Here is a 12,372-nt window from a genome sequence, read left to right as displayed (position 1 = left end):
CTCAGAGAACACTCATATTGCATGCAACAGCCACACATGCTATGTTTGATGCACCCTGGGGTCTGGAAATGAGGATCACAAGGTATGCTGGGAACCTGGAAGCAAAGGGGACTGCAGGGACTCCTCTCAGCTGGAGTCTCAGCCTTTGCCTCTGCTGAGGCTGCCGTCACGCATGCTATTAGCATTCATTATATGAGAGTGTTTGTGTGATGTGGGTGCATCTCCACCTGGAACGAGTTGAAAAAGCATAAAGGCCATCAAAGTGCTATCAGATGTTATTAACGTTTAGCCCACTAAAATCTGGACCACATCTGAACTACTGGCTCACAGATGACAAGTTCTCCATCCCATGAAGAATTTCCTGAGTCCTCAGGCATATTGCTCATGTGAGAGATGCTTCTGAATGGCTTACTGTTCTTTAAATGAACAAGCAAAAAAAGAAGGGGAATATTTCTGGTGGTTTCATTGACAGCTTTTTGATTCAGTCCCTGCATCTTCCTTCTGCTGCTGTTTTCTCTCTCAAGAGGCTTCCTTGCACGAAATCCTCTCCTCCCTGTGGCTGTGGGTGATGAGACTTGTCCTCCAAATACTGTGCCAACCATGCTGATCTTCAAAAAGATCTTGGACCATGCACAAATGTTCCCCAGGCCACCACTGTATTTTCAGTACTTCTCAGGCACCTTTTCATCATACTCATGGCTATACAGAAAATGGCTCCTTCTACCTTTGCTGTCATTTTCTCCCTCCAACCCTTCTGCCCAAATGTTTTCTGCTTCTTCCACTCATTCCTCCATCCCTCCCTCTATAATCCCCACACCAGGAATGCCCTCCTTTTCTCTCCTAAGTGCTCGTGACAGCTGCCATCTTGGCCCAATCAGGAGTGATTGATCCAGCATCCTTCAGCACCAAGTGCATTTGATCTGTGAAGCTCTCCAGCTGGGCTTGTAATAACTTATATCCTTTGTGGGTTATACATCAAGCAACTCTTTCCCCATCAGTCACGTCTTTCCTGATAGAAAAGTCCTTCCATGAAGCCCTTCACTACTAATCCACCATCTCATGTGGCACGTGGTGGAAAAAGTTATTATGAAAAGCAGTATTTTGTATTGCTTTGATGCAAGCCAAGCTGATTTCCATGTCAATTTGTTCAAAAAAATAACTTATTGGGGAAAAGACTGTGAATTCTTGTGGAATTCAGACCATGATAAGAGCAGTCAACTCATAAATATTTATGCCTGAGGCTCACTAAATGAGCCACTGCTCACTACTTTGTCTCATTTTCATTAACTCTGTTGCTTTATTTACTGAGCTAGATTCAGAGCTAAACAGACTGATCTGGTGCTATCAATGTCAGAACAATGCTGCTGCATACTCTGTCATCTGGGAATCTGCTTTCTGACTCTGATAGAAAGAAAATTAGGGACAGATATTCCTGGTTGTGTGGGAGCAATGTTTCATTGCACCTGCAAAGACAACATCAATACCTTTTAATGCCTGACTTTTGGGTGTGTGTTCAGCTCTCCACCCTTCTTTAGGTCCCTGACATGGGACAAATGACCGTGTTATGTTTGCTGCAGGTTGGTTGTCTTGGAAATCACATTTTTCTTGTGACGTGCTTTGCATAAACAGAGGGCGTTTGTTCAGAAACTCTTGGGAACTGATTTGTCTACCTCACACACCTATGTGAAACTCCAGAAAATATACTTACTGAATATGTTGTGGGGTAAATAACAATCCACTTCAATGCACTGCAGGCACTGAAATTAGGTCAGAACACAACCAAGAAGCCCAATATCTATCTCAGAGATACCAGGTCACAGAGAAAGAACAGAAGAACAGAAAAGGCTGTAGAGATATTTCTTCAGACTCTGCCAGTTTGGGTCTCAGATATTATTGAGCTAGAAGTGTTATCTTTGTATTTAATTGTTTTTCAAGTTATTCTTTCATGAATTTACTCCATCTCCCATTGATCTAATGAGAACATTTAATTGCCACATCCTCTCATGACAAGTAATATCTATGGCTTAATTATATGTTGTGTGAAGTGCCATTTACTTCTCTTTTTGTTTCTTTTCTTAAACTCGCCACATGCTAGGTTCATTTGGCAACCCTAGATCTCATAATGAAAGATGTATAATAATCTTTCAGTCATTCCCTATTTCCCTCCTCCATGCCCTCTTTGTTTGGAGTGTTGCACACTTCTCTTGTGCTTCCTCACCTCTTTCCAGACTAGTGGGCTACTCTACACCTCTCATAAGGAAGTTGTCCCATATCTTTGTTCATCCCTTTCCCTAGCCTATGGACTTTTTCTAATTTTCCTATACCCTTTGGGAGGTGAAGGACCAGAGCTGCACATTGTATTTGAGAGGCAGGAACAGCATGATCTTACAGAGGGCCGTGGTGATGTGATTTGTTCTCTCTACTTCTATGAAATAGTCTCTTATCCCCCACAAGTGACATGTTCTGTGTTAAGTAAAGCAGTTTACTGCCATCCCTTGGCCATAATGAGAATGATTTTATTCATGACCCTTTTTGCTAGTCCAGCCAAACTTCCGTAAGTCCTTAAAGTAAATGTGATGGTATGAAGGTATGACATCTATGAGAAATCTTTAGGGGCCAGACTCTGGATTAATCCTTTGGCATAAAAGAGATCTCACTGATATGGGAGAGACTAGTTCTTTGACATAAAGACCAGTTCTTACTGATGCTGGCAGTGTTAGGCGTATCACAAGGAAAAACCCTGGGGAGCAGGAAGTGCAGTCCTCTGATCCAAAGCCCATTAAATAATATGAAACTTCTCATTGATTTCTGAGAACTTTGGCACAGGTCCAAAGTCCTATACTGATTTAAATCCAAAAACATAAAATGAGGTAATATGAGTGTAGTCTGAACGGAAGGACTTTGTACACGATGTCAAAGTCAGGGCAAACATTAAAAAAGTCAACCAGGGTTTTTTCCAACTGCTATCTTCTTTATTGTTGTCCTTATAATGTACTTTTCTATGCAGTCTCATTCATTATATATATTGCATATCACCAGTTCTTAATCACAGCTAGTTAGTGACAACAAGGACAATACATGTTACTGTTCACAGTGACTGTAACAGAGTTAGGATGTCATGTAAATATTCTGAACATCTCATCTTCGAATGGCAAACTTGCTATGGAAAACAATGTACATTCTCTCACAACCAAGCATGCTGTAATATCTAATGATGTCATTCACATTCCATGTGCATGCATATAATTTACATGCTAAGAGGCAGTTAGTTAAAGTCAGTGGTTTCTTTTATAGACTGTCTATATTTTTTTGACATTAAAAATGATGGTTGATAGCTTGATTCAAATTATGAATGATATAAGCAAAATCTTGAAAAATGTTATTCCCAGAGTTCTGTGCTTCATTACAGAATCCTTACCACATCCCGGAGAAATTGGTAGACTTCTCTTTCTATGAGTGGGTGAAGGGACCCACAGAAGCAACCATGACGGACCAGCAGCTGGGTTCACACTTCTTCTCCCCAGCTCTCTCTGATGATGAATCCTGTTACCACAGCATGTGCTCGCAGTTCAGCACTGACAGCCATGACCCAGCTGTCCCTGGCTGCAGGCAGGGTGCCAGGACGAGACAGGAATCTGGGCTCTGCATGGAGAAGTGCTAAAAAAAATCCCCAGTTGGCTTGTTGTGGGAGAGAGGACAGGAAGCCTGCTGAAAGTCAGAGCTTTGCAAAAGGTGCTGGGGAGCGCTGGCAGGGAGAGCTTTCTGCTCTTTCATCATGCATTATCGGCTTTTATTATTTAGGAGATGGGACCCTTGTGGGAAAGTACTCCCTGGAGATGCCTACACCAAGTGTCTCCTGAGGCACCCAACCAGTTTACAGCAGATTGGCATGGGAAATTAGAAGAAAATGTGCCTCCTGCAAGCCCAAGGCAGGGAGTAGAAACGCACAGGAACAGTTTCATCATATTGCAGTGGCAAATGCATGAGTGAGGGAGAAATGACTACGCCTATTTTGGATATAACTTCTTTGGATATACCTTCTTTGATGGCATCTTTTTCTCTCCACAAAATGAAATCACCTTTTTGTATAAGACAATTAAGCGGTCCTGGCCCAGCTTAAAAGCAATGAAGACAATTTCCATTCCGATAATAATATAGAGGGAGAAAAACAAGAAAAACTTGGGATGTTCCAGTTGTGTATCTCCAAACCCAATAGTTGTCAAGGTGATAAAGCAGAAATAAAAGGCTTCCTGAAAATCCAAACTGGTTTCCCAGTTTGGAAGAATGGCAGCTGCACAGGAGATGTACACAAAGATAACCAGCACCATTAACACTATGGGCACATCTAATTTTTCTAACTCTTTTCCTATTTTGTCAAAATTCTCAATTACTCTGGACATTGTTTTTCCCCTGTCTAGTTCAGGACATGAGCTCCATCTCTCTATGCTTTTACTTCTTGATGGCTTTTTGTATTCATTTTCTCTGGCAATTAACAGCTCAAAAATTTCGGCATTGCGATATTGGACTGGCTTTCTTTTAACAGCTGACTGTTTTTTCAGCATTTCCACAATATTCAAGGGTTCATTTGCGGCTACTTTAGACAGCACTCTATCCCCTCTGTTACATGTGGATCCAGAACAGAGTTTAAAGGCTAGAAGTTTTGACTGTAGCTTTCTGAATTCGTTGTAAGACTTGGACAAGACAGTCGCAAGGATGTCTCCCATGTCTGTCAGGACCAAGAACATCAAAGGGATGCCAAATAAAGCATACAACATGCAGAGATATTTTCCAGTCCTTGTCACAGGATAGGTATTGCCATAGCCTTGAACAAAAAGAGAGAGAGAGAGAAGGGAGAAAGGGAGAGAGAGAGAACGTTATTTATTACACCTGTACTGGACTTTTTACTGACACCAATTTTAATGAGCTGGTTTTTAGTCCAGAGCATACTGTCCTTTTGGGCTTTGCTTGGAAGTTGTTCAAATTTCTGCCTTGCAGCCTGGTTACTGATGCAGGCACCTGCCCTCTCCAGGCATGTGGAGGTTTGAAATTTGCAAGTTCTGTTGACTTAACTCTTCCAACCACACTTGAGTGGGCTCTTTGACTTACTGATTCTTAACAAGAGGCCATTTAGGGAGAAGAAGCAAGAATTTGGAGCAAGTCCATGACCAGGGTCCAGTCCATGCCCTGCTGGAGACCAGGAAGATTTCCTTACCTGGAAAGGTAAGAAAGGTCCAGAGGGGGAGACAGCAGGAGAGGTCCTGCTTTTCTTTGCACAAACTGCTTATCATGAATGGTAAGCTAGTAGTGTAATTTGAAATTGTTCCTAATTCATCAGATCTAGCTCTAATGGCATGCCTTGTATTGACATTTTATTTGTACTGGCTTCATAGTTCTACGAGGCTCTTACATGTACACAGAAAAACAAAGGATCAAGTGAGGAAACATCTGTTTTTCACATGAGGAAATACATGCTTACCCCAGAGTACTAAAGCTTACAAATATCAATTACAACACATAGGAAAGTACTACCAGCCACACGGCCTTTGTGATCCATAAAATGGCAGAAGATGTACCCTCTCCCTAAATTCAACTTGGGTATTTAATTTTTCTTCCCCTAACAGTTGGATGTGAATGTCAGTTTGTAAATTAGTGCTTTTCCCTTACAGTGGGAGAAAACAACTACATTACATTAATTTATTAGTTTAACAACCATTTTTCTTCTCGTCTTCCAGAAAGACATACAGCATTTCTTCTCCCCCTTCAAGCACATTGTTCTTTTATAGGTGACCTCCCAGGCCAGGTACTCAGCCTGTGAGGTTATCAGCTGTGAAGCTGAAGTGTGGTTTTCTTCCTATCCTCCAACCATTCACCAATGGTCTGAATCCAGCCTTGGCCCCTGCTTTGCTGTTGGGCACTGACAGACTATTTATTCTCTGTCACTCTGTTCCCCACTGTTTTATCGGGAATGTTAACACTGCTGAAATGACTGGGGAAGATTAATTCTAGTAGTTATTGCACTGAGTGACTTCTCAATTCTCATACATTAGAAACACCTCATGCAGTTCTGACCACCAATCTCTAGCCTGGATGCTCATTTCTGCTAGATAATTAAAGGGAGCCAGGTGGACTCTCACCTGAAGTGATTTACCAATTCCTAATACTGCAGACAACAAACCTACCACAATAGAAACAGCCATCTCTTAACAAGAAATAATCCAGGCTTCCCACCGGTCCCAAAACGCAGCTCAAAACCTGAAGATGCTGTGTTGATGTTCACTGCTATGAAGACCAAAAATAATGTAGTGTAGAAATTTTAGAAATAAATGGATCACTTGGGTCAGTGTGTATGGAAACATCTCTACAGTCCTATGTAAATGCAGGTGGGTAAGTATTTCTAGGCAAGAAGTCTTCAACAATATGTTTTCCACCTGTTTGTTGAAGTCAAAGCTTTCTGGTAAGAGGTACTTCGAAATGTTCCTGGCTGTTGTGTTTGTAGTAAGAAATATTTACTGGGAGGAAGATTCAAGTCTGTATCTCCAGCATGTGTCTGAACTCTTAAGCTATTCAAATATGCCTGTGGAATAGAAAATGTGTCATTATCTCCCCGAGACAGAAGCACTCTAGCATGTAGCACTGAGTGAAGCACACTCTACGAGAGCCAGCTGTACTGGGGCTGGAGGATGCTACTTGAAGGCAGCCACCAAAGTCATCAAAGACTGAGGTTCAAGCCTCTGCAGTGACTGAGCCAGCAAGCCCTATGTGCTCCAGTGAACTCATTAACTCTCTCCTTATTTCTTGTGTAGAATAATCAGGTTTTATTTTGCATTAAGATTTTATTTTGCATACCTGTGCTGGGATCTTTTATATGTCTTAATGCAGTGGAGAAACGTCTTTACAATTTGATACAATGCTGTGGGACTATTTATCATCCAGCCTTAATGCTGACAAAATATTCAGACAAAGTCTGTATTCGCCAGCATTTAAGAAAGATTAGCAAAAGGACAAGAGTAACTTTGGAAATGAGCATGAGGAGTTGTATTTAGCAATACAGTGCAAGCCAAAACTGTAACAGATGTTTGTGTTTGATCTAGGTCATGCTTTGAAATATGAAGGCAGAAGGAAAAATTTCAGAGGTGTGATTTAAGCAGCTCTGTGTGCTGTTAGCCCAGAGAACTGTGAACAACAACAACACGGTCAATTATAGATCCAGAGGTTTACAAAGCAGCGTTAGACATAAACAACAGGGAAGCAATTTAAAAACAATATACGCATAATGAATTGCCTCTTTCAGTAAAGAAAACATTACCCAGCATAGCACATAATAGCGGCAGGAATAAGGTTTGATTGAAAAATTGAGCTTTCTTTCATTTCAATATAATAGTTCTGTGCGTATGTCATATATGAGCATGTGCTACAGTATGCATGCAATGCTGCTGCTAATCAGCACATACCATCGTTATTGCCTAAATTCTGACTTGTCCCTGGGGCTCAGCTACACCTCTGCCACACATGTTTGCAGCACCCCTCGCAGACCCATTATCAACACTCAGGAGAAAAAATCAGGAAGATTTGGAGATCCTTTTTCTTTATTATTATTATTATTGTTATTATTATTATTATTATTATTAATCTAATTCCCTGGAAGAAATACATTAGAGGAATCAGTGTGGCATTTGGTTCTGTAGGTGTTACTTTACCTCCAGACTTACCCACAGTGGTGAATACTGTGCAGCAGAAGAAGAGAGACCCAAAGAAATTCCATATATCTTTTGGGTTGACAAACCAGTCTCGTTTAGCTGTGTTGAGCAGTGCGTGGATTTCTTTTTTAAATGACTCCTCATTTTCCGTCATGTTATCTGTTACAGTAACAGCAGAAGATGCACTGAGAGTTTGCAGACGCCCAGTCGGGGAGCAGCCTAAGTTTATTATCCCAGGGAATTTTACTCCAGCTAAGCATTTTCTCCTAGTCCTTTAGAAAATAAAAAGATTCACCTCACACACCCCATTGAAAAAATCAAGTGTGTCCACTGGCTCATTGTGCTAGCACAGCTTCCCAAGCAAAAGTCCAAGCCCATGTATGAACCCCATCACAGATCCAGGAGGGTTTCAAGCCCATCTCCTCCACTCTACCCCTCCACCAGGACAAGTGGGTCTGGGGAACAGCACCACACCTGCCTGCATTGAGCATCCCATCGCCAGAGGGATGCCCAGGTAGGGATGCTTGGAGCTGGGACAAGGAAGCAGGGAGAGACTTTCTGAGACAGAGAACCCAGCCCCCCAGCAGACAGAGGGAAACAGCACGGAAATCTCAGCTGCTCCAGGACCTTAGGGAACTAGGGCAAAAAGGGACAACACAAGCACATCACAAAAAGTCTTTTAAGCATTTACAGGCAGGAGCTGAGGGACCAAGGAAGCTTACAGTCAAAATCACAGTTAAGGAAGAGAAGCAGGCAACAGCAGTCATCAGCTAAGCACAGAGGAAATCCCATTTTCAGGCTCAGCTATTATTACTTTGAAGAATGTCTTCAAAAGCCAAAAATCTCATTCAGAAAGCAAAGGAGTAACTCTGCGTACAATTAAGTTATTTTGCTATTCTTGTACATACCTGTTAAATTTCTGGAGATGTACCACAGATCCTGCAGAAAATTTCTATATTCTTCACTTAAATTTACCTTCCGGTTACCTTCAATGTGGGAAAACATGAGAGCCCCAAGAAAAGCATAGATCACGAGAGACAGAATGAAGCAGGCATGTGGAAATACTACCCAAAATATTTTTTTGCATGCCCTTTTACCTCGCAGAGGCTGTGATGTTGATGCCATCTTTTTTTTTTTTTTTTTTGGTTTTGTGGGGAAGATAGCTTTTAGAGACAAGGAGGAGGATGTGAAACCTTTTGCATCCTAGAAAAGCTTCTCCCGTGAAAACAGGGATTGTTCTGCCTCAGGCTTTCAGATCACATGTCTTATAAGTGAAGATTGCACTACAGTCCCAATGGAAAAGGAGCACAACTCATCAAGCCTTGAAATATTTCTTAGTTGACAATATGCCCCTGTATCCCTGAACCATTACTGCCCAGACACTGCTACAATGCATGTGGATCACCAGCTCCCATGGGTCTCTCATAGGGCCAACTCATTTTTAAGGTTTCCTTTTCTGAACTACAGTTTCTCACAGGTACAGAAGACACATATTTCCAGCTCCTCAGAGGAAAAATGCACACTGTGAGTGACAGATTTCTATAAAGATTTCTCCCAGAAGTGAACATGGAAATTTAAAATTAATCTAAAAAAAAAGGAGTGGGTGCTGATTGCTGTTGCCTCTGGGCAGAGCATAGAACAATTACATTATCTGTCAGATGGCTTAAGAACCTCTTCCTATACCGTGTAAGATTTGCAGGGGGAGTCTTCTGAATTTTAAGGATTTTTCTCAAAAAAAAAAAAAAAAAAAAAAAAAAGAGGAGAAAAGAAAAAAGAGAACTAAGAAAGTTTTTGGTCAGTTCTCATGCAATTAAAATCTTCCCATTAATTCGATTTCCCACTCACCTTGGTAAGTAAGAACTGACATTCATTTCAGGGTTAGTGATCCTTTCAAACTGTATCCAACATTAAAAATAGGTTTTTTCCTTTCATCCATCACTCTAAAACACTTAGAGCAATGAACAGCATCACTGCCCTTGATGATGCTAATAGAAGTAGTAAGGGGAGTTGGACTTTACTGAAAAAGCTGTTAAATATTTAATTAAAAATGGAGACAGCCTTGCCCAGCCAAGACCTACTGAGACATTTGCAAGCTAAACTTCCACTCTATGAAGAAATACTACATGGTTGTAGTGATTTCTTCTGGGTCAAACTCTCAGCAAATTGGATCACAAGATATCACATGCTTGTTAGTATGGCAGCCTCCACTACAGAAAAGAGGCTTTCAGGGCTAAGACAAAAATAAGCCTCTGTGCTTGCTACTTTTCTGGTTTTCTGATTATTTGACCCAGTAGTGCTTTTTTTTTTTTTTTTTTTTACAATACCTTCATAAATCCTCTTATTGCAATTTATTTTTTTTCACTGTCCTGAAACACAGGGTTGAAAACTGTTAATGTTGATACTTAATGAAAAGCAACAGGACTTTCTGGGAGGCTGCACTTCAAGACAGTGTGCTCAGATTTGGTGCCATGGCCAGAGGAACAAGGGACATGGAGCAGCCAGTGGAGTGGGTGACAGAGCGAGGTGGTGGTGGGCAGGGTACCCCATGCTGGAAGGACAAGGCTGGCTTGTCTGGTAAAGTTTTATACACAGTGGGCAACAGTGATGTACAAGTTGGCAGAGGTTACTTGGATTTCTACAGATGTTTTGACAAAGTCCCTTGGTCTCAGAAAGGGCTTATTAAAACTGGAGAAATTTCAAACAGTGATGAGCACGATTGAAAATATGGACAGTTTTTATGAGGAGTGACCAAGCAGTGTCTTTGACCCTTGAGTAAAACCAAATAAAAACAAACAAAGAATGAAGAAAAAAGAAAAAAGAAAAAACAAAACAAAACAAAACAAAACAAAAAAAAAAAAAAAAAAAAAAACTGAAGGATATGTAGCAGCAGTCTTCTTCTGGAGAGAGTGGGTAAGGGATCAGCTCTTTTAGGACCATCAGAATTAGGGACCATCAAATAAAGCAAGTAGAAACCCAGTTCAAAACAAATAAAATCGGATAATTTTCACCTAGCTGGAAAACTCCAAAGGATTTGGGGTTTATGTACATTAAAGAAGAGGGTGGAGAGAAATTTAGAAGCACAGTCATCCAATGTTACTAAAGAGGCAAACCTAACTGGGTTCAGCAACCCCCTGAATTAAAAATAATTGGGAGCTAGGAATGTGAACTGGGACACTGGGCCAAATGGGCCTTATGTCTGAGGCAGTATACTCACATTTGTGTCTCCTTATAAAAAAGGCTCTCACTGCCCAGAATGGCAATTCTGACACAATTTGTCCTGTGGAGTTTTTTCATCTGCATCTCAAACATAAGCCTCTTTCCTCCAAAGTGCTTTAAAAACTTCTTGGCCTCCTCCTATACACGGTAGGATTGCAAAGTACTGAGCAATTCCCAGGAGCTTCTCAGCCATTTGCAACATCAGAATCTGAGCTTGTCACAACAAGAAAATTTAATAAAAATACATTTTGAAATGATTCTTACATTATTTGCTTAATCTAAACCATTTCCCACTATTGCTGTATTACATATTAGAACTCAGTTGCTTAAAAGCAAATCCCACTAACCACAAGTTATTCCAAATTGAGTTACTGTTACTTGTATTGAGAGATTTTTGCAATATGCATTTCCTATTCTTGTTAATGGACAGCAAACCTGCACTTTTCCTAACTTCCATTACTTTGATTAGGGCAAATGTTGGTGTTCTGAAGGTGCTGCTTGAAAGGAAAGTTTGTGACCACAGCTGTAAGGTTTAATTATTCCTGTACAAATACACACACATTATAATTCATACTGTATCTGATTTTCTTGGATCACAGAGGTTAAACGAGGAAGGTCATTGTTTGTGCAGTGAGAAGGTTTTCAGTAATTGATAAAGCTCATCAGGCATCGAGACACCTAGCACGTTGTCACAGACCTGCTGTGTTTATTTCTGCTCTATGAAAGGCCGTTGGACCCCGTGTACTGCTGTCCAATACTCAGCAGTATGACACCTTCCTCTTCTTTTTAGAACAAAGCCAAAGATCTGAAAAGGAAGGATTAAATAAGTAGCCTTATTAAAAATAAATAATTAAATAAAAGGCATCAGACTAAACTTTTTGCTTTTTTTTTTTTTTTTTTTTTTTTTTTTTTTTTCCTCATCCAGCACTGATGGTTTGATAAAGAACTAAAACCCCAGCTTGGCTGCCCTTCACGACAAGGAGAATTTAGAATGATCAGTGCGAGACTGGATGTTAACAAGGATCATGGAGGATTGTATCTATTGCTGCTCACATACACACCACAGAAAATATTTCCAGAATGCCCTGAATACTCAGTTCCCTGAGCAAACAGGAGTGTTTCTGTATAACAGTGACATCAGCCTCCAGCAGCAAACAAACCACGGGTAGCAGCAGTAGTTGTATCAGAAACACAAGCCCAAGTCTGAGTTCTGGATTAGCATTATATAAAATACAATATTTGCTCCCCAGAAGCAGGTCACCCCACCCAGTGAGGAAGGCTGAGGGATGTCAGTGGGCTTTTGGATGTGGTATCTGGGGGCTTTGCCACCTCCCATAGACCCCTCTCCTTCCCACCCACCCTCAAGACCTGTCCCTGGGGCAGCCCACAAATGGCACTGCCTGCACAACCTGCCAGACGAGCGGCACATGCTTTCCAGGCACCCTGAGCTTCTTTTTCT

General features: G+C 41.1%; 1 protein-coding gene across 1 annotated transcript; it reads right to left on the bottom strand.

Moving 5' to 3' along the window:
• Positions 1 to 4,007: 4,007 nt before the first annotated feature.
• Positions 4,008 to 7,851, bottom strand: KCNK18 (potassium two pore domain channel subfamily K member 18; the record flags this gene model as incomplete). Its single annotated transcript, XM_084290225.1, has 2 exons — positions 4,008 to 4,822; positions 7,710 to 7,851. 2 exons carry the CDS (start codon positions 7,849 to 7,851, stop codon positions 4,008 to 4,010), a joined length of 957 nt encoding a protein of 318 aa, XP_084146351.1.
• Positions 7,852 to 12,372: the final 4,521 nt, after the last annotated feature.

This window comes from Netta rufina, assembly GCF_964035555.1.
Source record: "Netta rufina genome assembly, chromosome: 7".
Classification (NCBI taxonomy): domain Eukaryota; kingdom Metazoa; phylum Chordata; class Aves; order Anseriformes; family Anatidae; genus Netta; species Netta rufina.
This window is presented reverse-complemented; position numbering and strand designations above follow the sequence as displayed.